At 39.6% G+C, this 27,791-nt stretch overlaps 1 protein-coding gene across 8 annotated transcripts in view; it reads right to left on the reverse strand.

The window, feature by feature from the left end:
* The window catches only part of enox2 (ecto-NOX disulfide-thiol exchanger 2), a 313,782-nt gene that overhangs the window by 127,218 nt on the left and 158,773 nt on the right, over nucleotides 1-27,791 (reverse strand). The window contains exon 1 of one of the 8 annotated variants that reach the window (XM_077577818.1): nucleotides 16,083-16,114. The exons of 6 other annotated variants lie outside the window; for them this stretch is intronic. Coding sequence is in view for 1 of the 2 variants with exons in the window: in XM_077577815.1 (XP_077433941.1) it covers nucleotides 13,857-13,878 (22 nt within the window). In the remaining variant the exon portion in view is untranslated. Of the gene's footprint in view, nucleotides 1-13,856; nucleotides 14,287-16,082; nucleotides 16,115-27,791 lie in introns of those variants that run through there. One more of the 8 variants, XM_077577815.1, reaches the window with a different exon arrangement.

Genomic DNA, 27,791 nt, shown 5'->3' on the forward strand with positions numbered 1-27,791 from the left:
AAAATTTAATTTTCTCATAAACTGATATTAATAATAATATTCAAATAATTGATTTGTGGTTTTATTAATCGATATCAGACTTGAAAAGGAAAATCAATTTCATATTGATTATTCCATTTTTTAAACTCGCCCTACTAAATCAGTGCTTTTTTTTTGCCTTATTGGTGCCAAGGAACTACGTCAGAGTGAGTTAAGAGCTTCATTTAGGTAAAAGTAGTGCTTTGTTACCACCTTGTGGCATCAATGAACCTTTTTTTGCATCACTAACTCATGGGCTGGGTCCCTACGAATAGCGGGGAGTTCCCGGGATTGTTGTCATTTATTATACTGAACACGGTCATTCTCAGTTTCCACTGACAATAGAGCGCAATATGTTATGACGATGGATTGCCATCTCTAACACAGTCCCAATTGTAAGGGGCCAAAACATCCACACAAATATCCTGTCACATGACGTCGGCGATGCACAAAAGGAGACCCACCCTTGCACCACTTTCTCATTACCACCAAAAGCCTCCTGTGACAAATTGCACGCAAGTCTCTGAAATATGACCCATCCAGCCCAGTGCCACTGCAAATCCGAAGCCACAGCTGATTTGTAAATCCAATTACCTCGCTGTCTGTAATGGCTGAGTTCAGTGCCACGATGTTAATTCAGCTGTTGTCAGCGTGTGTCCTTAAGGCCACAGGCTCGCCGATGACTGGCATTCAGCATTTAGGGCAGATCATTGAAAGAACTGCGGTGATGTGAACGGCGGCCAAAGGGAAGTGGAAGTGGTGCGGGACCGTGAATGAACAAACGCTTGAAATGTGACGCAGGGAAATGAGCTGGGGGAAATTATCCCTGGCAAGTGAGATGAACCACACGTATTGTGATTGTGAGATATTTTGAACATTTTCTCAGCCAAATGCAAGAAGTAGGCCAGATTTAGACTCAAGGGTCCTGATTTGAATAGAGTTAAGTATTTATGCCAACGTTAGCGGCCGCTTAAACTATTACACATTATGATTTAATTGAATTCCGTTTTTTTTTCTCCATACAGTGGAATCTCCAAAGTCCAATAGCCCAAGTGGCACAATATAAAAGTTAAAACCAAAAAGTGTCATCACCCCCACAGACTACTTCTATCCATTATTTCCACACAACAGTATCCCAGTATGGATCATGTTTGATATTCAAAGTTCCACCGTAAGAGCTAAATATTTGCTTATTGATAGCATAAGCTTGCCTATCTCTGCACCGATGCACTATAATTAAACTGACCTGTTCAAGAGAGTGATCCACCACGACATGAATGATTTAGTTGCAGCAATTACATAAATGCTCTGTAATGCACTTGCTAATGCATTGGGCTTTGGTAAATTAACATACATAGAGTTCCTTATTGATGCTTCATTTAAAATATGATGAAAAAAATTTCACTGAAGCAACCCCCTTTGCTTCCGGCTGTTTTACTGGATTTTGACTGATTTTGCAAGGCCCACAGAATATTCTGTTCTATTGCTATAAAAACATGGAAGGTACCACAAGAAAGATTAGAGTCTCTTGTTTCATCAGGGAAAAAAAGTATATTTCTATCTCTTTCCGTTTTGTGACAATTAGCATTAGAGTATAGATAAGTTTCATCATTATTCACAAATCTGTTTAAAACAGTGTGTGTGTGGGGGGGGGGGACAGCTTGCTGCAACATGGCCCTGGTTGATCTCTTATACTTTGCTGCCACCTGCAGGCCGTTTTTTGTAATGACTACCATTGCTTCAGGCATTCTCTTTAGTTCAGAGGCTGCATCAAAGCCGTCTGCGTGTTCTAGCATTAAAAAAAAAACATAAAAGACATATAAATATGTCTTTGGGAGCATGGTAATACATAAAATAGAACATATTTATACGTTTTTGGGAGCAAATGAGTTTTAAGTGTGGATTACCAAGAAGCTGAGACTGTTTCCATGTACTGTATGAACTATGTCTGATATTATTGTATATCGATAATATTTACAATTGAGAAGCGAAACTTCTGAGCATTTGGCCAATTTTAAATTTAAAAAAAAGATAATCTACACAATTCATTGATTATCAAAATTAATTATCGGTCAATTTGATAATGACCTCTAATAGAGTGCTATTTTTCTTACTAAACACTCCGAACATTTGCGTTGCTTTTTGGAGAGGCAATAACGGATTAATGGCATTTCCATTCATTTCAGTAGAGAAAGACGATTTGAGCCAACAGTGTTTGAGCTTGATCAAGTACGGAACAAATTCAACTTATACCTTTCTATATCTGTATACTGAAACAATGAAAAGGAAGAAAAATATGTGTTTTTTTGGAACCGGACTGAATGAAGTTATCTAACGGTGTCAAGATGAGCAATACTATCCTCCAAAGAAAGATGTTGTTGCGCTTTGAACTAGGGCAACACAGTGGCGGCAAGCACGACAAGAAACGCTGAATCTGGGGCATTCGCCTTTTGTTGTGGAATTTGCAAATTGTTCCTTTGCTTGCGTGCTTTCTCTCCTTCAGCCCAAAACTGCGTTACATCCATCTGCATGATAAAAGGTATAGGACATGTATGAAAATTCTAACTACAGGACCATTACGGATGATTTGGCAGAACGTCAGGTTGGTAAAGTTCAACCAAAGGTTGACCTCAGACGGCGTTCCAGCACTCCAAAGTAGAGCTATAATTTAGGAGAACACAAAATTGCGCCCTATTCCAAACAGGCGCTGGATCATCTTTTCTTAAGTGCTGACCTGCCATCCCTGAGAAAGTGGCATTGGGGGGGGGGGGGGGGGGGGGGTTGAGGCTAACACTAGCTAACTGTAAGATGTTCTTAGCGTTACTTGAGCAAAACCTCATTGCCGTAAACATGCAAGCCGGCACAGGGCCTCCTTTGTGCTTGAACCTTCCAGATAGCTTATTTATCCCACTCCACGGCTACGAAGGTTTCCGCACATCGACAATCCACGTGTTATGCACTTGTTTGTATAATTAAGCAAAAACAAAACAAAAACAGTCGCCTCAAAAATGTGTCACGCAAATGGAAAAATTTCTTGGGTTACCTCCCAGCTCGCTTCCTACAGAAGGGCCTAACAGATGGTTCCAAAATATGAAGGGAGTGTTTAAACAGACAAATTGAACAAGCCAAATGTTGTGTTTTAGTGCAGGGCTGGGCTACCTAAGGCCCGTGGCCATCTACAGCCCAGTCGTCCCACAGTGTGGTTTACAAAAAAACTGTAACGGAATTGTTAAAAAAATAAATAAACAAACATTTTAATGCAAATTTTTACATATGCAGAGTATATAATGTATGCTACCATCGCCGTCTTTTAACATTAGCTTATAATGGGCAATAAAGAATTGAGACCGCAGTAATTTAATAGCAAACGGCTAACTGCTTTTATCTCGGCGCTTTTCGTCTAGCATTGTTCATTTGTCTTACTCTGTGCTTCTTTTTCATATTTCAGTGTAGCACACTGTGCTGTCATGCTGTGTCAAGCAACTGGAGGTGGAAAAAAAAATAATAATGGAGCGAACCATTTGAAATTGTGGTGTGATTCTCGATAAGGTATACTGTGACAAAGTTAAAGAAGCGAGCGCGCTATAAAGTCTGAAAAGGAAACCGAGAGTTGGAATTTTGCAGACTTAACACAAATATACTCAATACAAGCTCATTCTGATGTTGGTTATGTTAAAAGTGCAAAACACTCGTTCGTCAAACTCGTTACAAACACTTAAAAATTAAATAAAACAACCCTGTTTATTGCGTCTGTGGCATTTTTAAGACACCTCGATAACAGATTAGAGGTTGATAATGAAGGAAGTTTTGGAAAGTGCATTTTAAGAGTTTTTAATTATCTTCAGACACTGTGTGTTTATGGTGTTTGGAAGGCTTCATACAAACTAAAATGTTTCCCTGCCACTGTTTTAGTCTGAAAATGCCCTCAAAACCAGACAGCATGCACAACACCCCCCTCTGTTAATAATACATTCTTTGTTACAGCCGCAGCCATTTATTTCCATAGCATTTTGTTTTCCGCGTCTCGTTTTCCGCCTGAGCCATTTCTTCATCCTACTGTTAAAGCTACGGAAATCTGCGCTCTCCGTCTCAAATACGACAGAACACAGTGATGGCTGCTGTCCAAACAAGCGAAATCTCTTGACTCCCCATGTTCGCCGGTCCAGCCCGCAGAACCACAATGTCTGCTTTCGCAATTCTCTCCATGGAAGAAATGTTGAGTATATTAATCTTTGGGGGGGGAAACTTGTGTTTCAAGCCAGGAGGATCTGTGGTCCTTCAGAGTTGTATATTACATGTAACATGTTCCACAAGAGTCCCTGATGGATTTCCATTTAGATAACACAATGGAACCTACAAAATCGATCACGTTAGGTATTAACTTCCAATTTTCTGGAAAAATGCATCAAAAGTTAAACCACGAATTTCAAGATCAAGCGTGTACAGTAATGGCCAAGCACATGAATGTCTAGATTTGTAGATTGTGTTAAAGTAATTGTATGACACATTGCGTGACTGTCCATATTAACTCATTTGCTCCCAAAAACATATAAATACGTTCTATTTTAAATGTCACCATGCTCCCAAAGACGTATTTATACGTCCTTATGTTTTTTTTTTAATGCTAGAGCATAGAGAAGGCTTTGATGCTGCCTTTGAACTGAAAAGAATGCTTGAAGCAATGGCAGTTATTACAAAGACGTCCAGCAGGTGGCAGCAGAGTATAAGAGATCAACCAAATGCCATGTTGCAATAAGCTCTTTTCCCAGTGTTTTCAAACTCAAACTGAAACTTTGCTGTATTGTAACGCTAATTGTTGCAAAACGGAAATAGATAGGAACATACTTTTTTCTTACTGATGAAAGAAGAGACTCTAATCTTTCTTTTGGTAGGTTCTATGTTTTTATAGTAATAGAACACAATATTCCGTGGACCTTGAAAAATCTGTCAAAATCCAGTAAAACAGCCGGAAGCGAAGGGGGTTGCTTCAGTGAAAATGGCTGGAAGTGAATGAGTTAACAGTAAGCAAGAGTGATATCATACATAACTTGTCAGAAACAACCGTGTAATTTTATGGCCCATCCACGTCGCATACGAGTATGTGCTTGACCAATCATATTGCGCCATAGCTCACTTCTTCCAAGCCTGCCAGAGAAGAAGCAGAGTAAACTTGAGCACACAACAGCGCACTCAGACTAGCCAAACATACCGGACTCTTAGGTGTCAAGTGGGCTGAAGCACAGCACAGTTTGCCTGGTGCAAGTACACTGTTAGACACCTCATTAGAAAGTGTAAGGAGTGAGCTGGTTATAAAAGCCAGAGCCAGGTCTGCTGTATTTCTAGGGGGGGAGTCGAGGGGGGGGGCTCTTGTGAACACCAAACACCTGGGTGTTATAATAGCCCAGTATGAGAAGGGCAAAATGACAGATAAACGTCCGCTGCAATAAGGGAAATAGCTAGTTGTGATTATATTTTAAGCCAAAAACTCCACTCGAACGGTGAATAAAATTCAGTGGGTCCATTCATCACCCAGCATTAAAGCATTAAAGAATTATTTGTAGCAGTAGCATGCACCGGTAACTCCTCCAATGTACATCAGCGGTATCCTGAATCCCTGCGGTGATCCATCATGCTATTTCTTGTCCAACAGCTTTTGTTAAAATTGCTAGCATACGATAGCGCAAAAGATCTCTCGGGAATGGCACCCTGCCAGGTAGGCACAAAATTTTTTTACGAGCAAAGTGGGACGCACTGGGAAGCACAGCTACAAGTGTGTGCCTGTCCAATGGATTATAGCAAGTGCAACACTATCATAAGCATAAAGTGACTTGTTATTAAGATGCTAACCTTAGCTGGTTAGGCGGAAAGCTGCTATGTTTTCTATAAGGATTGTTTTGAGTGAAATATGATTGACACACAAAGATACCCAATTCTCCAAGTCAAGTCAAGTCAAATAGTGAAGACTTTTGAAAGATGGATTGGGTCACAAGTGGGAGTTTGTGTTCCATTAAAAAAACAACAACATATAATTGTTCTGTTCATCCCTCCTTCCCTTACATACCCGTCATTCATGTTTTGAAGCGTCTTGTCAGTTTACAGCCTGTAAAAGTTGGTTGCCACCCACAAGTGAGCATCAGGAAGATTTATTAGTGTTGTCAAAATTGAGGAATGTCACCATTTGTTTTCTATCACTTGCACACTGTTTACAGACAACCAAAATGTTTAATACAGCAAAAAAAAAAAAATCTAATTAATATGCAGGGGGTGTCATCATTTAAAAGCTGCAAAGTTTTCATATTTGGCTATGTAAAGAATTGGATTTGTAAAAACAATCTGTTGTGTACTGGATCATAAAGCTTTGCATAAATTGTGGCTACCCAGAAACACCACCGGTACTCTAAATAGTAAATCCATGCCTCATAAACACCAAATTACCCAAACAGCACTGCCTTTAACTAGATTTACTCATGCAGAACAACAATAAGTCACAGCGGTACCTTGACAATCAACCACAAGCCATCCCATAATGCGTTTAGCTAGTGCAAGAAGAGAACACAGAAATCTTCACATCGTTTTGCCATTTTGTCAAACAGCTCAAGCAGAAGTCCTACAAATCTGATTTCCAGAAAACTTTGATATTAAATCATTCGCAGCAGAGTCAGAACGGTCGCCAAACTTTTATTAAAAGTAAATCTGACATCTTAAATTACGCTCTATCTGGTGAGCACAAGTGATTACAGCAGATAGCCAGTCAGGGATTAGCTAACAAAATGCTAGCACTAGAAGCTAAAATAACAAGTCTGCCAAACATGACAAACTGACAATGGGTGTAAAACGCAGGATGCCAGTCATATAAAATGTCCACATCCAAAGTTGGTATAACTTTTAAGGTCCATTGTTCCTGAAAATTTCATCTGATCTCAAACTAATTTCACGATCTTTTAGCTGTTCCGCCTTAGCAGGACCACCGCATTTGTCACGCAGTCAACACCTGCAACACGACTCCCACTGATTCATAGCCCACCTGGTTCAGATTATTGGTCAGATATGCCAGTTCATTGAGTTCACATTGAATGCCAGCCAAAACACAAAGTTAATCCCTCCGAGCCGTATGATTTTTATGAACGTTCATAATAATCCAAAGTCTATAAAATAATCAGAGCAAATAATCACGTGACTTTAGGTGGCTTCCCGTGGTTCCATTTGTGGAGTGTCCGGGCAATCATTCTTGCCTGCCAAGAAAATGTAACCGAGTCTAAATGCTCCAAATGGTGATTTTGTTTGAGTAAATATTTCTAGAGGGGGAAATGAACCTCGGCTTTTTAAGTGACAGTTTATTTAACATGGAAAATCACCAGTGGCAAATAGGAGTATGATGTTGAGACTCGTGAATCAAATGTGGAAATTGAAATTCTAAGCTTTAGGGCTGGGGTTTCAAACTTGTTTTCAGCGTGTACCACATTACAGTTATAGTTGTCCTTAGGGTGCAGGTTATAATGGTGAAACCTAATACATGTATAATCACTACAAGAGTATGCAAATTGGTTTTACATTTATGGTTTGGTTCGTATGCCGTACAGAAACAGATCAAAATGTAAAACAAACTGCTTATCATCTGTGTTAACAGAAGAACATTTAATGACATAATTTTAAATTAAAGAAAAAAATGGCTAGTGACTAGTCTCCTTTTTTAGGAAATAAAATATGAAGAGAAGTACAACTGTAACCGTTTGAATAGTTTGAATTATTCTATAAAGACAAATATATTCATATTTATTTTTGCTTTGGCAACATCATTAAGGGGAATTTGTTCTATGCACCCCCACTAGTCTAAACACAGCATTCTGACTAAATTTGCATCTGTGGAATATGAATAAAGCAGAAAAATCCACCCGTTATTATCCCTCTCGGGGGCTGCCATTCTGTCACTTGCTGTCGACTGAAAATTACGACTGTCGTGGCTCACCTGTTTCTGTCATGTGACGTTCACAAGATGAGCCCTTAGGCACTGTGATGGTCATTTTTGGTCAACAACAATTAGCGCAATGGCTAAACTATATTTACTTCTGCTTTACGAGTCGAAGGGAGGGTGTGTAGATTCTACTGGACGTTGTGTTTGTATGATGTTGTATGCCGTCTGCTCGCCACTAATAATCACACCAAGATATTACATAATTCCCATTTAACTCGTTGACTGCCAAAAACGTTAAATGACGTTTAGTAAAAACCTACAGAGGGCCGCCAAGGACGTTAAAAGACGTTCTCCAATTTTTTTTTATTTTTTTTTTGGAAACGGGTGGAGGAAAGCCTTGGCCAGCTGTGGTGAAAGTTTCAAGAAGATCTAGTTAGCCTAATGACTATTTTTGGCCCCTAGATGGCAGCAATGACTCTCTTTTGACAAGATTGGGTAGGCGTCAGTAGAAGACGTGAGGCGGAGCTAGAGGGGACAATGGCTGGGGAAGGGAAGAGAACATGGCGACCGGTTGCAAGCAGCTCACGCTTGGGAATTTTTTTCAAAGACGAAAGGCATCGACCAACGCTAAAGAGCACATTGATGACGACGATGATCATCATCGATGATGATGATGGTGACTCCGAGGTTGACGCCGAAGTTGGAAGCGCTGACGCGGCGGCTATGACGACGTCATAAAGGTTCACGGGCTAGCGATGCTAACACCGGAAAACGCGGAGCACAACCGAGCACGCTCAGGCGGACGTTCAATCGGACGACGAAGAGTGCCCCGAGTCCAATGCATATTCATCGGAGGAGTGGGTACAGTCTGCTACTTGCTATTTATTCCCCGGAAAAAAAGGCCGTCAAGAGGGTGTAACGTCTGCACGCGAAACGGACAATCTAAGTGAAACTAATCTGTTGTGCAAATCCTGCTGCGTCTCCTTTCACGCAGGGCAGTGTTGCAAAAAGAATAACTGTATTTAAAACATCCACATAATTGTAAATAGTACCACAGTTGCACACATTTGTAAATAGTTTGCGAAATTGTTTTGTCAAATTGTTACACTGTTGAATGGAAATAAACGTATTTTGCAATCTAAAAACACTTTTTCATTGTTGGTGATAGCGTTTTACAGAAGTAAAGCACTATTTAGGTGTTTGTGGCATCATTCATGGACAAAAAGAAGTGTAGAATTCACTAGAGTGCATGAAATAACATTGTTTCACAAAAAGCTCTTTTTCTCCGCTTTTTGTTTCAAAACAGAGCATTTCGGTCAAACTAACCATTTTCTATTGTTGATTACTGAAGAACGGAATAAGGTAGAAACAAACCTTTTTTTTCTGATGAAAGCTGGGAGTTCAATCTTTCATTTGGTAGTATGTGTGTTTCCATAGTCCAAACACAACATTTTCTGTGGACCTTGAAAGATCAGTCAAAATGCTTAAATCGGCTGGCACTGGCGACATCCCGTTTCTGAAAATGTCTGTCAGTCAAAGAGTTAATGATTAAAAATTCAGTGGCTACTTTTGAAAAATTCTGGCCAGCTTTAGCGGACACCCAAAAACTGTGTGGAGGTCTGAATCTGGCCCTCGAGCCTCGAGTTGGGTCGGTCGGTGTTTAAACGGTGTACTAAACTTGTAACCCGGCGAACGGTATAATCCGGCATCTTCAGAGCACTTTGAATGTACTGCGCTCAAAGGGACTGTCAGAAGGGTTTAACTCAGCAAGCAAGGAAAGCAGCCGCCATCCTGCCTCACCGCTTCGCGGAATCAAGCTGACGGCTGACTACGTCTCTCGCGGAGCTCCTCAACTTGCGGGGTCCTTAGCTTCAATTTCAAGGTTCCCTGCGTGGTTCCTTATCAGGAAAACGATTAAGGCATGAAGAGCTTGAGCCGTATCACCGATACCCGCCGCAGTTCTTGTCATCAGGCTGCCAAGCTCTCTTAGCGACTTTGGATTCCAGATGGCAGGTTGAACCACAAGCCAGCCTTGCTGATCCTCCGAGGGATCTTCCAACTTCGGCTATTATATACTTCTTCGTCGGCCATTTGATGTTAGCGAGACATCTTGTTATTCATTAGAAAACAATTGTACAGCAGACTTGCTGCGGGGCATATAGAAGTGAGCAATAGGCACAGAAATAAACAGCAATCATTACTTTGCATTAGCATGCTAAGGAGATTCAAGAGTGGTGAGGCAAAAAGAAAACAATCAAATTATTACCTCAACAGCCTTTGACTGCTGGCGTGTGAAGGGAAATGGAGTTCATACCTCACTTGCTACCTCGCAAAGATTGGTATACCTTATCAGGGGATTGACGACAAAAATGGGGTTCTGTGCAGCAGCGGCGCCATTTCAGCACATAGAAAAAGCCTTCTTTAGGTGCGCTAGGTCATGAATGTCTACCTTTGATTAATTCAAGTCACAGAGACTCAACTGAGTCATGATGTTTCCAGCAACTTGGCGAATCGCATCCACATCAAAGGTCTCATTTATGCTGAGACAAACTGCAGATCTCGCATGAGTCAACACTGAACTGCTGACCGCGGATTTGTCTTGAGCTAAACCGCTTTAATCAGAAAAGCAACAAATTGGGACTATTTTCCGTCATGTTGTTGTTGCAGTCCAATGGAAATATTCTATCTTCCTTTTATTTTACCATAATGACAATTTTCTATGGTCTCCTTGGCCTACTGGAAAAAGTGAGTCGCTAAACAGCCAACATTTATAACAATCATTGTAGTCCTACTCAATGCCCATAAAGTCGTTCAAAGCATCACATGCATTTGTTTTATGATTTTTTTTTTCCCGATACAGCTTATTTTGGTCTCTTCAGATGGTGCTAAAGAAACAAATAAAATGCCATTGGTGTTTTTATACTATATTCAGCGAGAGTACCTAAATCAGCCTTAGGTTGCCCACCGCCACAAAAACAAGTTATGTCAACTCATTGAGGTAACTATTTCACCATGATAGTTTTCTCCATGTCACGTCTTAATAATTCCTCTGGGCAGCCCGCAAACAACAAAATTCACTTTAGAAAACACAAGTTGTCAGGAATCACCCAATTAAAATGTGTGAATTTTCCCTCCGCTGTCAAGTCTCCTGACGTTGCAGACTACAGCCAGTCACCCGCTCTGCATTCAGCGCTCATTTGTTCTGCAGCGCTATCGTCCTCTGCCAGAGATGAAATATTTAAGCGCTCCCTCTCAAGCAAGCATAGTGCAACTTTTAAAACGCAACAATCTCCTTCCGCTCACTCCCTCGTACCATTAATGGGCAAATGCTGATTGATCAGAGCATACAGACGATCGGATGGGCCTTTTTGTCTTCCTGTCGGTCGCGCAGAGGCACTCAGAGATTTCATTCTTTCAAGAGGTAGTGAAGAAGAGGATAGATTTCTTGGCAGGAACAGCATTAAACTCAACAGCGGGCTTTGATTAATTTGAAAAGAGAGATGTGCGCTGCCAAAGGCACTACCGTCAACCATACCCTAACGCAAGATACATTTCAGGTGCAACTATGGTACATATGTCAAGGCTGTGAAGTCAAATGCAAGTCAAACTTTGCATTTGCACAATATCAAAACATACTGAATAGCAAAACTAAAAATATTACATTTGTACATTTTTTTTTTCAATAAAAGAATTGTGAGACGGTCCCTAAAAGCTTTGACGGGCTGGGAGCACTCACATCACCTACACTTGAGTCGTCAGCGGTCGAGGCAAGCCCGGTGCTATTAACACTACAACAGCTAGCTAGCAACGAGCTACGGGTGGCTAGGTAGTGTGGCTAAACATGTTGCGGATTCGTTAATACTGTAAGTCTGTAATCATTGCCTCCTTGGCAGTGATTAAGATAAATTTATAACGTCTTGCTTTGATGCAAATTCATTAAAAAAAAAAAAATTAGTAAGCAGTTCTAAAATTGAAAATCCATATGATCGGGATCGGGATCAACATCAGCCGATCTCACATATGGACGATTGGTATCGGAACTGGCAGCAGATAAACCCTGATCGGAACACCTTACATACAACCCATTCAGAAATACTAAGCCTAAAATGAAATTTATATTTGTATTTGAAATTTCCCCACTAAAATTGTTTCTGGACAAGAAAACAGATTGCTGATATACATAATGTGAATTTAAGAAATAAAAACAGTTGCTTATGTAAAAAAGAAAAAAACAATTGTTCATTTGTTGTTGCAATTTCACATTTTTATTAAAAAAATATATATACTGTATATATATATATATATATATATATATATATATATATATATCCCCAAAATTAGAAAGTTGCTCCTCAGGTGAAGTCATTGATGCGCAAAACTACTCCATGAACAATTATATATATATTTCGAGCCTTGATATCCATTGAAGGACGGTAGACGAGAACTTGCATCCTTGTCGTCCAACAACTCTGTGGGACATGTGAGGCTGATTAAGCAACCAGATCAGTTTTATCACTCGCACTAGATTGCAGGAAAGCACTTTTCAAGACATTTCTGGGAATAACAGCAATAAAGTCAATTGTGCGCTTTGATTACATTTAAAAGAGGGGAAAACACAGTAAACCAAGTGAGAGCAATTTTAAGATGTAGTTCATGTAAAGCTCTACAAAACGACTGTGAGCCTTGCACTCTGACTATTATAAACAACACTCTGGGGCAAATTGGGAGTAAATTAGCTCAGAAATGATAAAGACAGGTACCACTTTTCAAACCACTACTGCGAGCAACAGCAATTTGATTACACTGGAAATAAAGAATCACATTGCTAATATTTTACAGCAGACCCAGCAATAAGTCAAAAAGCCAACAATGATGTGGGATAGCTGAGGTAGATTACCACTAAAAGGTACAAACACAGACAAGATGTTCATTCAAGAAGTCGCGATCAGATCAGTTTTATCACCACAACACAGATAACGCTTATAGGGCAATGGAATGTCTGACGTACATTATCTCCAAAAGCATATACAGGGAACCACTTTTCATGCAATTTCTGTGAGTTGCCAAAGAGTCCCAAAAAAATCTATTCAGGGGCAGTAAAATAATTCCAATAGCCCTTACATTGCTTTTTCGTAACAATGCTGTGGGGCGTTGGTGGTAGATGAACTCCACAAAGGTTTAAACACAGCTGAAATATTCATTTAATGGTCAGTTTTGTTGCAATGCCACAAATCGAGGTACAGCATGACAATTTCATCAGACCTTACAGGTTTATAGCCCAACACTACTGTGGGATGGTTAAAGTAGATTAACTCCAAAAGGTATAAACACAGCCAATATGTTCATTCAAGAGGTAGCCAAGCAAAGACAGAAGGGGAAACACTTTTTCCCTAAACACTCGTCGGCCAACAACGCTGCGGGACGTCTAGTAAAGTATAGACACAGGAAACCGAACACAGTTGAGCAGGTTAATGGGAGCAGTTCAAAACAGTAATGCTGCTAATGAGATCCTGTGAGGCCACACAAAAACAAAAATCGGGGCATTCCACGCACAGGAAATAAAAGAGTCAGAAATGTGCGCATAACAATGCAACCAGACAACATCTAAGACTCGGGTGTGAAAAGCAAACCCATAGCATGGATTCAACACTTCATGCATTATAAGCAAGACTGCAATGTCAATCAAGATAACACTGTAGTGCGCAAAAAAAAAAATCATAACATTACGCATCTGGATCTGGTACACGCCAGTCAGAACACACAAAACACTAATAAAAAAAACAAGCTGTTGGAGGACCCACATGGCGATGACCGATCAGAGCGATCAAACATGCCCAGAAGTGGTGCAGTCAGAGCGGCTACAGCCCGCATAAGTCACCCGGGGGCCACACTGACACAAAACCATGGAAAAGTTGTCTACATGTACCTGTGTACTGCAACAGAAACATTGTCCAAAGCGGCTCCGGGATGCGATTTGTTTTCCCACCCCCTTTTTTGCGCACGGTCGTCCTCTCGCTGCTAATAAATCCCGGGATGGAGACGCGGTTCGTCGTCTCCACTTCGCTCCGGTCCGTGCTGCTCGGCAGGCTGGGCTGCAATGACAGCACAGCAGCCAACCCGCACACAGAAAGAGACTCTCTTTATTTCGCCCCCCACCCTTCCCCTCTCTCTCTCTCTCTCTCTCTCTCGTTTTCTTTCTCTCCCTCACTCTCTCTCTCTCTCTCGTGTCACGTCCCGCCCTCACGGCAACGAGGTGCTTCGGTTCCAGCTCGTCCACATCCACGGGGGGAGAGAGCGGAAGAGCGAGTGGGGGACAAGACGCCGGCGACCGAGGCTCTTAACGCGGCGGGAGAGCAGTGATGCACGGACGCCCTCCCCCTCAAAGACTGAACTCTCTGGATCGGATGTGAGCGAGAGAGAGAGCGAGAGAGAGAGAGAGGAGGAGGAGGAGGAGGATGTTGTATTGCTTGTATGCAACGAGACGCTGCCAGCGTTCAAAACGAAAACTCAACTAGTTTAGAAAAAAATAAATAATAGAACTTAGCTTCATGTGTATGCGTAAAATGTTGAGAAAAAAAAAGTCGACAATGTGTCTAAAAACTTTTGACATGCTACCAAGAGGTAGTCGTACCTCATCCTGCCAGCTGGGGCATCAGCAGCATGCAGATGATCACTTCAATGCTGTTAAGAGCAGTGTTTCCCCAAACGTGATTGAGCCAAGGCACACATTTCAGATGAGAAGAAAAATCTCACTGCACTCCTCCGTACAAAAAGTGGATATACAGGTCAATAATTACTAAAAGAAGCACTAAAAAATAAACTGTAATGGGGCCGTTGTCTTCAAAGTTATAATTCATTCATTCTAAAAACAGTTGGGTCAAAAGTAACCCAATTATGGATAAAAAAAATGGACCGAGCTTTCTTGTATTATCATTCAAAAGGCTCTGATAAATGCAGGTCATGTTTAGATAGTGGCACGTCGTGATATACGCGACTATTCTTTGGAGTTTTTCATGGCACAAGCTGTCGTTAATTTTGTTTTGCTTTGAATTATGAGCATTTTTTTTTTTACAGATATGGTGAGTATTATGTGTGTATGTCAAAACATTGACAAGCACATGTTTTAAGTTAATGCTGAATTTGATAATTTACACTCTAAAAACAGTTGGGTCAAAAGTAACCCAATTATGGATAAAAAAATGGACCGATCAACTTTATGGGTCAATTTGACCCAACTTTCTGGCCTGTTTTATACAAAATGACCCAATTTTTTAACCCACGTAAAGTATATGACCAATATTTATGAATTGTTTTACACTAAATGACCCATTTCCTGACTCAAAGTTGGGACAAATTGACCCAAGTAGAGGATCGGTCCATTTTTGACCCAGAGTTGGGTTATTTTTGACCCAACTGTTTTTAGATTCCAAGACCAAGCTCAAATTATTTATATATCAAATACGTCTTCCACATTGAAATGAATTACAGGTCCATTCTAGTTTGTAATAAAGAAAAAGTAACACAACATTTAGTTACACCCACTTAAAGTAATGACAGAGGTCTGTCATTTTGATCATCGGTACACTTGAACTGCGAGAGACGGAATGTGAAAAATATCATAGAAATCACTTTACTGGATTTTTAAAGAATTTATTTGCAAATTATGGTGGAAAATAATTATTTGGTCGATAGGGTTAGTTAAAAGTTCAGCATAATACATTTTAATATAAAAGTTTTTATTAAACAACTTCTCTGTTTTATTGTCCTCTTTACTGTGACATAGTAAAGGGTCAGTTCAAAATCATATAAATATTAATATACAAATGGAGTTCAATTATAAAACCTTGGACAAACAGAATGAAATAATTCTGCCCTCTGACGCACCAAAAAGTCTCCTACAATTCCATATTCCATATAGCGCACTCATTTCCAAGGTAAATATACACTTTTGCTGAAGACCAGAACACTGTTGTAATTTCCACAACCTCCTCCAAAAGTGGAAAAGAGCTCCCACTTCACAAAAGTCCTGTTTCCCAAACAAATCATCAAATGTGCTTGGCAAACAAAACGTGTTTCTCCCCGCCAAGTTAAACGGCGAGGAAAATAGGCTGGAGATTGCAATGTAGACAAAGAAAAAAAAAAAAAAAGTTACCTCAAGCGTCCATGAGTTGACAGAATCGATTTCCCCCTTGTTCTGACAAAAGAGAAAATCATAGATTGAATGATGAATGTGAGCCGGTTTCATCTTTAACCCCAGCGTCAATAAAAATCCATTGGGTTCTCGCCTTGATATAGGACAAAGACCAGGGCCCAGTTGTTCAAAACCCAGTTATACTTTTAACCACTGGTTAAGTAAATTTAACAGACCGTTAATTTTAAGGCACCGTTATCTTGTTGTTCAAAACTCGGTTAACTTTAACCGTCTTGGACCGACGCTAACTGTTTAACAGAGTGTCAACTGTCAACTTTTGTAAAGTTGGGAAAATAACACATTTTTAATAGATTTGTTCAATTCATAAGACTAGACAAGATCTATTTGGGCATTTGAACGATTTTACAAAATGAATTCAAAAACAAATATTGGAAATAGGTCAATATTTCATCTGTAAGACACCGTAAAATGTCAAATTCTCTGTCCATGGTAGCTTGAATAACAGTCTTAAAAAAAAAAAATCTTGCTTCTTTTTCCCCCCCTCGGAGTACTCAGGATCGTTTGGCTATCCTTTTTTTTTTTTTGTGCAAAACCGGAAGACTTGGAAGTAAACAAAAATGAGGAATTATGGGATGTATTGGTGCTAACCGGTGACGTTAACCACATGATTAATTTTGACGATGTCGTTTACTAACAACGTGACTATCTATGTTTTGTTACAACATATACTTAACAGTCGGTTAGCTAACAGCGGTTTAAGAATTTAACCAGCGGTTAGGGTGTTAACAAGAGGATAAAATAACAGAGAACTGAACAACCGGGCCCAGCTGTGTAGCAGAAAGAGGTATACCATCAAAAAAATTTTTAAAAAATTGTGACAATGCCAAGGGTTGCTGTTGCGAGTGCAGTTGCTAACAAAAATAACATATTTACCTGAATGAAGAAAAATGGCTAACGGAAAGAAATTGACAAAGGATAATGTAGGAGAGAAACTGTTCCCTCTCCATTAAGCGTTAGATGTTTTTTTTTATTATTATTATTTTTTTTTTTAACAAAAAAGAGTGTTAGATGTTTAAATGGAGGATAGTTTTACTTTATTTTGTTTTTAAGTCTCTCTATACATGTATGAGAGTTAAGAATGTTACCTAAAACGTCTGTCCAGCTAATAAAGGGTTTTATGATGTCACAAGTATAAGCCTAGAACAAATTCACTTTGCAATACTCCCTTACAGTTCAGAACTCAGAAGTAAACCTGAGCCACAGAAGAGATTACGTTCCACTTTGTAATGGGTCAAATCTAAAGAAATATGTTTGCCTTTCAGTTCCACAGCAGGAAAATTGACATTCACAAGACGCCAGCAGCAGGTTGAGTATGATCTGTAAGGATACTTTGGAAAAAGTCCAAGGGGAAGTGAGGGTCGAACCAACAATCCCCCGCCCTTTGCTAAAGAGACGGCAACGCTAACCCCTTCAGTCATGCCGCCCAGACATCTTATTGAATACAAATATTTCATGAAGCACACACTTTTTAAATACACAGTCACGGGATAGACTGCATCAAAGCGAGTGTTGTCAGGCTCTTTTCATGCTATTTTAAGGACAGAATGCCTGGAAAGACTTCAGAGGCATCATGACACAACGCGAGGACCACGTCTGACACATTTGGATGACATCCTTTTGCTTTTGACATATTGTGGATGGACGAGGGAGCATTCGTTGCCTAACGCGGTCGCTTAAATGGATTAACCGAGGGGGGAAGAAAGGAAACATGGAACACACATTGCTGCATTGTTGTGGTGCCTCCCAAGTGGAACACAATCACATTAGAGGAGCTGGTTAACTTCCCAGTTGCTCTAATTTAAAAACGGGTTTTCCCTGTAATCAATGACTTTCAGATTAAAACGGCCATCAAACCTTATTAAGTCATTGAAATTAACTGATAGAAGTGTAAAAAAAAAAAAAAAAAGCATTGTTAGCTCTGACTGCCAAAAACGTTAAATAACGTTTAGTAAAATCCTATGGAGGAGTGCCAAAGACGTTAAAAGACGTTTTTTTTTCAAAACAGAGGTGAAACTAACCATTTTCTATTGTTGATTACTGAAAAACGGAAGAAGGTAGAAACAAACTTTTTTTTCTGATGAAAGATGAGAGTCCAATCTTTCATTTGGTAGTATGTGTGTTTCCATAGTCCAAACACATAATTTTCTGTGGACCTTGAAAGATCAGTCAAAATGCTTAAATCGGCTGGCACCCACGGCATCCCTTTTCTGAAAACGCTTGGCAGTCAAAGAGTTAAGCTCATGAGATTCGCTAACATTCGTATTATCAATGTCGGTTCTTACCCCAACTTGTATTACTTTTGGGGAGTTTGATTTTGGAAGTTTCACTGTATCTGCGTGGCAAGGTGAAAGAAAACAAAAACAAAAAAACAAAGCCGGCAATTGCCGGTGCATGTTTTAATCAGGAAAAAAACTTGTCGTAAATAAACTGACTGTTTTGCAAGGGGGGACAAAAATTCAATTACCCTTGTCAGCCGGCAGTAATGACTAACAGCCAGTGCGTGCACTCATTCAATTCCAGGGGCCCTCGGGAACGATGTCTGGATTTTCTTTTGACAACGCCACTTCTGTGCGGCCTGTTAAGTGTAGCAAAAGCAGCAGCAAAAAAAAAAAAAAACGCTAATTTGACTTGGAAGATGAAAGCTTGCTTTTAGGGTTCATCTGAGGGTGCTGGTGCTGGTTGCACGCCCCACCCCACCTTCATACTATACTTTATTTTTTTAGTCAAAGTGTCTTACTTGAAAGTAGGTCGGGTACGTCATTCTGGCTGTGCAATAAATAAAAAGAAAAGAAAAGCAGCAATAGATCACGTAATTATATTGTAAAAATCACAGTGAAACATCCAAATTCAAACACTATAGAAGTAGCAAACTGTTCATGAAAATATACCTCTAAAGAACCAAAATGGACATATTTCGGAAAACAGACTTTTTTTTTTAATTCTACAGTTAATTTGTCTCTAATGGGACCAAATGGACTAATATTTACACTTGGAATAGATTAAAATAAAGAATTGAAAAAAATTAAATACAATAAAAGTCACCCAAGGGTTGAGGAATGAACTCACAACCTTCAGCTTGGGAGACAGCTGATCTACTCCCTGAGCCACGCAGCTCCTACTGTGTGTTAGTACAGTATATCGCTCGTGTCTGCTGGAATCTTCGTAACTCAAAGAGACCAAAAACACCAAAAACATTGTTTTTTTGGTCTCCTCTTGGATATAAGCAAACAGTAGGAGGGGCATACCTCAGGTGGCAGTGTGGCATTCTCCCAAGCTGAAGGTCGTGAGTTTGTTTCGCAACCCTTGAGTGACTTTTATTTTTCAATTCTTTATTTTACTCTCTTTCAACTCTTATCTATTTACTGAGTAATTCCAACGTTTTCTTCTTATAACGGACCAGTTTCCGTTTCTGGAGGGAGTGCCACAAGTATCCAATAACGACACAAATGTTGGCTAGCTGTGTTGCTCTCTACTTAAAAAAGGAAAACGAAATAGTCGCTCCATCACAAAAGTTGCAAAATATCAACGCTCCCCCAAAGTGAGCAGTTTATGTGCTGTCATTTTTTTTTTTTAATTATCTCACGCGTATTTTGACCAAAGTAAATAAAAATGTATGTGTCCTTTGACGCCACACGATCACAGTTATAACAGAAGATTCAACATTTCCCCGCCTTTTGCTTTTACATTCAACCCAACGAAGCAGGCTTCTTGCAATCTGGTAATTAGATGACCCGGCATGTGGTGTGATGTCTGCCAATTGCTTTCAGCCAACAGCAGCGGGAAAAGTAAGTATCACGTATTAAAATGTCACACCCCTGGGACGCCTCTCGACACAGGTAGTCACAAATCTGATGCTACATTCGCAAGCAGAAAATTAATGGGTAGACATTGTTCCATCAATATAAAATAAAATACGTCAACTTTTACGGGTATGGTAAAGGGGTCAGCAATACCAGTAAAACAATGAAATGTACATTTCGCAATAAGAAGAGACTCACCTCCAAGACACAAACCGTAATATTTCTTCTGCATATTTGTCTTTGACATTACTTGCCTTTTGGTGTCTTGCATCCTACCCCACAGTAATATGTAACGATATCCAAACATCACGATACGATATGACCACCATATGATAATTATCACGATATTGTGGGGAGGTTGGCGACAATAAAAAAAGAAGTCACAATATTGTATAAAAAAAAAAAGAAGACTTAAAAACAGTTAATATTGAGGCACTTACTTGCTAATGCACTCACACATTGAGTTCCTCCACATATTGCCTCGGTTCACAAGCATATCACGTTCCCCTTCATCTGACGATTGGCGTGGATTTTAAACATAGAAGGGCCAAAACATGCCTTAAGAAAATTAAACCACTAAAATCTAGCCACAAATGGAAATCAACCTAAATTTTTTTTATTAGATGTGCTGCTTTTAATATCGTGACATGACGACGACAATATTGTGGCAGTTTTAATATCAGGATATCACGATATTGCCATTATTGTTACATCCCAAGTGGACGCCTGATGACTAAATGGCGAGGACTCAAATTATTGTTACTCCACTGTAACTTATTTGTTTGTACACTTTTGTGAGAGTTAAAGCATGACGCATGAGGTGGACTACTTTCAGAAAGTCTTCCTCTCCGCTTCCCATCTGCAATGTGTCACCAAAGGGTAAGCTGTTTTATTCTATTTGATTTTTTTATTAAGCGGGAAGCTTATTTTTTTTGACAGTTAAGCATGTGAACAGAGGAGAGGGCTGACGCACTGTCCTTTACACATAAAAGCAGAAACATATATACAGTTGACCCACTTGGATCTTATCGAGTACTTAACCCATTTGTTGCCATTACGGGGAATGCTGACTGAATGAATAATTCAGTAAGAATTACTGCATATTACATGGAAGCACGGCCTCATCTGTGAGTGCCGTGCTGCAATTTTCACATGAGACGAGTGAAGGGTAACCCCGTTTCTTAACTACGATGTACTTTTATTCGTTTCCTTTCCTCCCAGACGTCTTTTATTCCCGCTTTTTAAGAAGAGTCCTTTGCCAAATCTCAGTCCATATTTAACTTAGTAAATGTATAGTGCTGTATCAATATGCCCTTTCCAGAGAAAAGCAAAGGGGTGTGGGGTGTGGGGGGGGGGTGTATTTTGAAAGGTTCTGCTCATTTCAAACATACTGCCGTGGTATTTGCTGTCGTCTGTTTTCGGATCGATGACTACTGTGTTTGTTGCTCAAGTGAAAAATGACATTTGTTCCCCCTCGGATCCATGGAGAAATGCGCATCTGTTCCATTTTGACCCCTATCATCCTAAATCCTTCCTTATCTAATTACCTTCCATTGCCTCTCCGTGTCCCTCCACCCCCCCGCACATTGACGGATGGCGAATAGAAGATCATCCAGACGAGGAAAAGGTTGAGGTGACTCCCTGGCTTAAGTCACATCTCATTAAACAGGCTTCGCAGTGTCCGGCGCGCTGGCCCTACCGGGGTGAAATTTAATGAGTTACGGCGCAATAACAAGGCGCCATAAAAAGTAACTGGAGCTAATGTGTTTTGAACTGCGGCACCGTGAGAGACCGGGGAGTCGCTCCAGCTCTTTGGTGACAGCGGCATCTGTTCTGGAAACAGGATTAGGCGAAATCCTAAAAGGAGGCCAGCCGTTCCTAGAGAGGTTGCCCCCTCAGCATGAATATTGATGCAAATGGCTCTCAAAACAAGAGTGCAAAACAACTGATAACCCGCGCTGCCTCAGCAGTCAGAGCTCAAGATATGTACTCTATTGCTTGGTGGAAAACTTTTTTTTTTGGTCGCTGCATAACCAAGCTGTATTTAAATGTTGTGATACAAACAACATGCAGCTGCAAACCAGTTGTGCCAATCCATTCCAGAAGGCTGCTGGGCGTTCGTATTTGGAATATTTTCACATTGGGAAAAAAATGGTAATAGAAATAACCTAAGCCAGTGTCAAAACTGTCCACCTCATAAGACCTTTATAAACCATCCACCAATCCATCCATTTTTTTTACTCTGCTTAACCCGCTCGGGGTCGCGTGGAGCTAGAACCTGTCACAGTTGACTGAAGGTGAAATAAATTCTTCACCCTGGACTGGTCACCAGTCAGTCACAGGGCCCTTTATAAATGGTTTATAAAGGCCCCTGTGACTGACTGGTGACTGACTTAAAGGATGCTTTAAGAAGGGCGAATAAAATTTGAAAATTATCTAGTACAGTAATTGGATTTTTTTTTCTTTGTGTAATTTTTGGGGTCTGTTATTCGTTTTATCTTTTTTTTCAAAATGGAAACATTTGAAAAGATGAGGCAGCAGTGCATTTCAACTAGGGGTGTCAGGCATTACAATTTTTAATTGTAATTAATCGCATAATTTCAATAGTTAACTCACGATTAATCGCACATTTTATATCTGTTCTAAATGTACAATAAAAAAAAAAATTCTAAATGTTCATACTCTTGTTAACATAAAAGTGGAAATAAATGTTAAATTAATAGAAATATGGCTGCATCTTTTAGTCATTGATACAGTAATTTCATAATAATTCATATAATTGAGTTTTTGAATTAAAACGATGTACTGCACTGTAAAAAACGAGTGTGATATTGACTTGTGTTGATGTCATTTTTCTGCCACTAGATGGCATAATTGACAGCTCAGTGCATTTTTCTTTTCATATTGAGACCTATCTAATCTATTATTTCAATAGTTAACTCACGATTAATCGCACATTTTATATCTGTTCTAAATGTACAATAAAAAAAAAATTCTAAATTTTCATACTCTTGTTAACATAAAAGTGGAAATAAATGTTAAATTAATAGAAATATGGCTGCATCTTTTAGTCATTGATAAAGTAATTTCATAATAATTCATATAATTGAGTTTTTGAATTAAAACAACGTACTGCACTGTAAAAAACGAGTGTGATATTGACTTGTGTTGATGTCATTTTTCTGCCACTAGATGGCATAATTAACAGCTCGGTGCATTTTTCTTTTCATATTGAGAGCTATCTAATCTTTAACATGAAGTAACTTCTCCACATTTTTAAAATTGTAAAATACAAATTGACTCCAGTCACCACAAATGTATGCATTATTATTAAATTTATTACTGGTAAATTTTGACGTGGATGTGTCTGCTGCATTGCAACTGGAATAAGTCATTAATCGCATTTAAAAAATTAGTGCCATTAAAGGCACTTTAACACATAATCAACGCACAAATTTTGATACCCCTAATTTCAACTAATTTTAATTTTTATAAATGACCTAAACCATTAGCATACTGTATAATATTTTCAACATTCTCAAGATTCTAATATTTTATTTATTTGCACACAAAAAATAAAGTGAGTCATTGGTTTTAGCAAGGTCGTCAAAGTATTACCAAGAATTTTATTTTTATTTTTTCAAATTATATGCATGGCTCTACAAGAGTTCAACACAGCGCAACGTGACCACCCCTGCCACCTACTGTAGTGGATGTGCAATTACACTTTATTCTCGTATGGATTAAACACACGTACACACATGCTCCCCTGGCATTGCACCGCACCTCCCGATTTGAGAAGGCCTTGTCCATGACAAACCCTCAATCTGTAGCCATTCTCAAGTATTGGTTGGTGCGTTGGTCAATTTAAAATATGCGGCATCATACAGTATGTGGGTCACAATCACTGCTGAATGTTCACTTGTATGTTGTTCTGAATCGTTAAGTAGCCTCTTTTTATAACATCTGACTCAGGGGAGCGAAGCCCATTTGAAACAATAACCAAGCCCGAGTCCCTCAATGCTATTACATGACGTACATTACAAAGCAATTTTGCATCTTTTTATAGTCGCACAAGAGCATTCTTCTTTTACGAATAAAAGCTTGGATCCATTCTGCCCATCGGCTTCATGATGATATCATATTAGATCATGGGAATTTGAGTCATCTGCATTTAACGACTGACCTGATTTATGGGAATAAAGGGTGTAACCAGAACAAAGATGTCCGACAGGCATCGAAGGAATGCAGTATTGCTCATCACATGTGCATCTACTTTTTTTTTAATGGAGATAAACAAAAGTTTGGAATGGGCATTACAATCAATTAATTGATCACGTGTTGAAGCAAATGAGCTGTGGAAAAACTTTTTGGGGACAACATAATTAATATGACACTGGCATGTAACCAGGAGTTAACAGCATTCAGAACAATTCTCATCTCTAATAGATAGATTAATTGATTATTCATTTTACTTTTCTTGCTGAGCAAGCATTACTCTATACCACGCATTTAAAACTATTTTTAAACTTGAAAATGTTCATGGATCCCGGATACGGAGTCAAATGTTCAATGAATGCATCACTAATGACAAACTTAATCCTTACAAAACGGGCTTGTAGTGCAAACAATTGTCTAAATTCAAGGAATAATTTATAAAGACAGACACTCAATAGCTTTACGCACACTGACCTGAAATGAATATAAATCCTCAGCCTTCACCAGAAGAGGAGAGAAAACTGACAGGCGGCTAATTAAACCTGACCCGGTGAAGGCAAACAGCGGAGAAAAGTGTGCGGCATCAAAGCGAGAAGAAAGCAGGAGGCTACAAGAGAGCGAGCCGAGCAGACTAGCAGGGAGGAGGAGAGGAGGAAAGGCCAAGCGTCAGACTGAGCGCTCATTATCGCCACCATATTGTGCTGCGTAAGAGTAATGGGAGAGGACACAGTCATCTAGCAATGACCAACAAAAAGGGCGCCTTTAAAGCTTCCCTACTCATTTTTTTGAATCTGTCAACAGTTTCGGAGAGCAGTTTCCTCTCTTTTCCTGGAAAACAAAGCACTACATTATCTTTTTTTTTTTTTTGAAGAGGATCACGTGAACACTATACTAAATCCCATATGCACTCAAATGATTCAGTATTTTATATTTAATACAGAGCAGTGAAAAATAAATCAATTCTTACTCTGCTGTATGTATCGACTTCCGGGTTTCATACATCAGCGTCATTTCCGGCCACTGATGGCCGCGTTCAAACATTCGCACCCCCACCCCTGCGCCCCCCAACCGTGTCTCAACTCTCTGGAATGCTTCGGACAACTGAGACAGACACACTACACACTCGCACCCGTCGATGGGAACGCGCGACCGAGGGGCACAAAGGCGGAAGCGCTAGAACTGGGACGCGGCCCACACGTCGCAAACAGGAAACGGAAACAAAGCTGATGTGTGGAAACCAGGAAGTCGGAAGTCCCGCCTCCTCCGTGGCATACATTCCATACAAAGCTCCTCAACTCACTTCAATTAAGTTCCTTGGAAAAAAAGATGAAGAATGGAGCTCCTCAACTTCAACATTGGAAATGGGAACCAAACAAAGCACAATATCCAATTTAGTTTTTTCTTTCTTCTTGCAATTGGAATGGTTTTGGGCTAATTTATGGATACTAACTTTGCAATTGACAGCTACGATATGTAAACATCCAACGACAAATGGATAGATACAGTAGGGCTGGGACAAAATATCGTTTGGCAATATATCGCGATACTTACTAGAAGCAACCCCCTTCACTCCCGGCTGTTTTGCTGGATTTTGACTGATTTTGCAAGGCCCACAGAATATTGTGTTCTATTGCTATAAAAACATGGAACCTACCAAAAGATAAAGTCTCTTCTTTCATGAAGTATATTTCTATCTGTTTCCATTTTGCAGCAATTAGCATTAGACTTGAGCTAAGTTTCATTATTATTCACAAATCTATTTAGAATTGTGAGTAATTAAGTTTTTTTGCAACATGGCCCTGGTTTATCCCTTTTGCTCTGCTGCCACCTATTGGCCGATTGTGTAATAACGGCGGGGTGCCCCGCTCTCAATCGATGGGAAAGTGACGCTCAGAACAAGACAGGTGCGTTCCAAATGTCGGTGATCAATGTGTCATTCACATTGTTTTTTTCCCCCGTGAATTTCCAAAACGGATCGATGAAATTGAGAATGCATTCTACACTCTGAAAAGAGTTGGGTCAAAAGTAACCCAATTATGGATAAAAAAATGGACCAATCCACTTTATGGGTTAATTTGATCTAACTTTCTGGGGAGTTTTATATAAAATGACCACATTTTTCGACCCAAGTAAAGCATATGACCAAAATTTATGAGTTGTTTTACACTAAAAGACCCCTTTCTTGACTCAAAGTTGAGTCAAATTGACCCAAGTAGAGGATAGGTCCATTTTTGACCCATAATTGCGTTATTTTTGACCCAACGGTTTTTAGTCTAATATCACTTTCCTGATTAAAAAACAAACAATGAGTTTATGAGTGAAAAATGGGCCATCCTGGCAGAATGATCCCTTTTTTAAATACACATTTTAAGGTTAATAACTTTAATATTTAATGACAACCCCCCCCCCCCTCCCAAAAAAAGGCCCCAAAAAAAATAAAAAAATTGCGCAATACGTATCGGATCGCCACCAAGGTATCGGGAATCCGGATTGGATCGTGACACGTGGATCGTCCTAGCCCTAATATACAAACTTGTCATGATCAAGCATATTGGCTTTAGCTGTTTTTTGTTCATAGAAAGTGTGTATGAAAAAAAGAGCGCTAGAAAAAAAGGATGAACTTACTAGCATAGGTTATTTAACAACCAACCGACATGCAGTAGTACAATCAGAATATGGAGTGTACGTTTTCATCATATAGCAACAATGTGATTTAATCAAATTTAGTATAAATGTACACTGGCAATCACATGAATCACATTAATAGACATTGCTTTTGTAGAAGATGTGAGAATTTAAATCTCTGTCCAATTAAAAACATTCAAGTCCAAGTTCTGTAAATTTAAAAAGGACATTTTACTGAAAACTGACTTTTTAATTAATTTAATTGGGTCTCTGGAGTTCCTAACAACTCATACAGTATGAAATTCAACACCCAAGTAAATACTTGATCTGACCTTTTCTAAAATGGCTTTGCACGAGCACCATTCTTTAGCTGTCTGGACGCGGAGGGGTGAACATCTCCTTCTCTGGAGGGAGCCTTAGGGAATCAAATAACACCCCCAAAATGTCGCTGGATATTTTTTGCTCATTGCATTTCTTTGAAAAATAGCCTTGAGGGTAGTCGGAAAAGTCGCTAAATATAGCGACTGGGCTGCTACGTTGAGAGACGCCAACCCCAACTGACCCCCAAAGGGCGTGATTGTGTGACAAGTGGGATATTAACTCATTCACCCCCAGCCATTTTAACTGAAGCAACCCCCTTCGCTCCCGGACGGTTTACTGGATTTGCAGGGCCCACAGAACATTGTGTTCTATTGCTATAAAAACTTGGAACCTACCAAAAAAAAAAAAGATTGGAGTTTCTTATTTCATCAGGGGAAAAAAGTATATTTTTATCTGTTTCCGTTTTGCAGCAATTAGCATTAGAATATAGCTAAATTTCATCATTATTCACAAATCTGTTCAAAACACTGGGGAAAGAGATTTTTGCAACATGGCCCTTGTTGATCTCTTATACTCTGCTGCCACCTGCTGGTCATTTTTGTAATAACTACCATTGCCTCAACCATTCTCTTCAGTTCAGAGGCTTTCGGTTTGCTCTATTATAAAAAAAATAAATAAATAAATA

This window comes from Vanacampus margaritifer, chromosome 10 (genome assembly GCF_051991255.1).
Source record: "Vanacampus margaritifer isolate UIUO_Vmar chromosome 10, RoL_Vmar_1.0, whole genome shotgun sequence".
NCBI lineage: Eukaryota > Metazoa > Chordata > Actinopteri > Syngnathiformes > Syngnathidae > Vanacampus > Vanacampus margaritifer.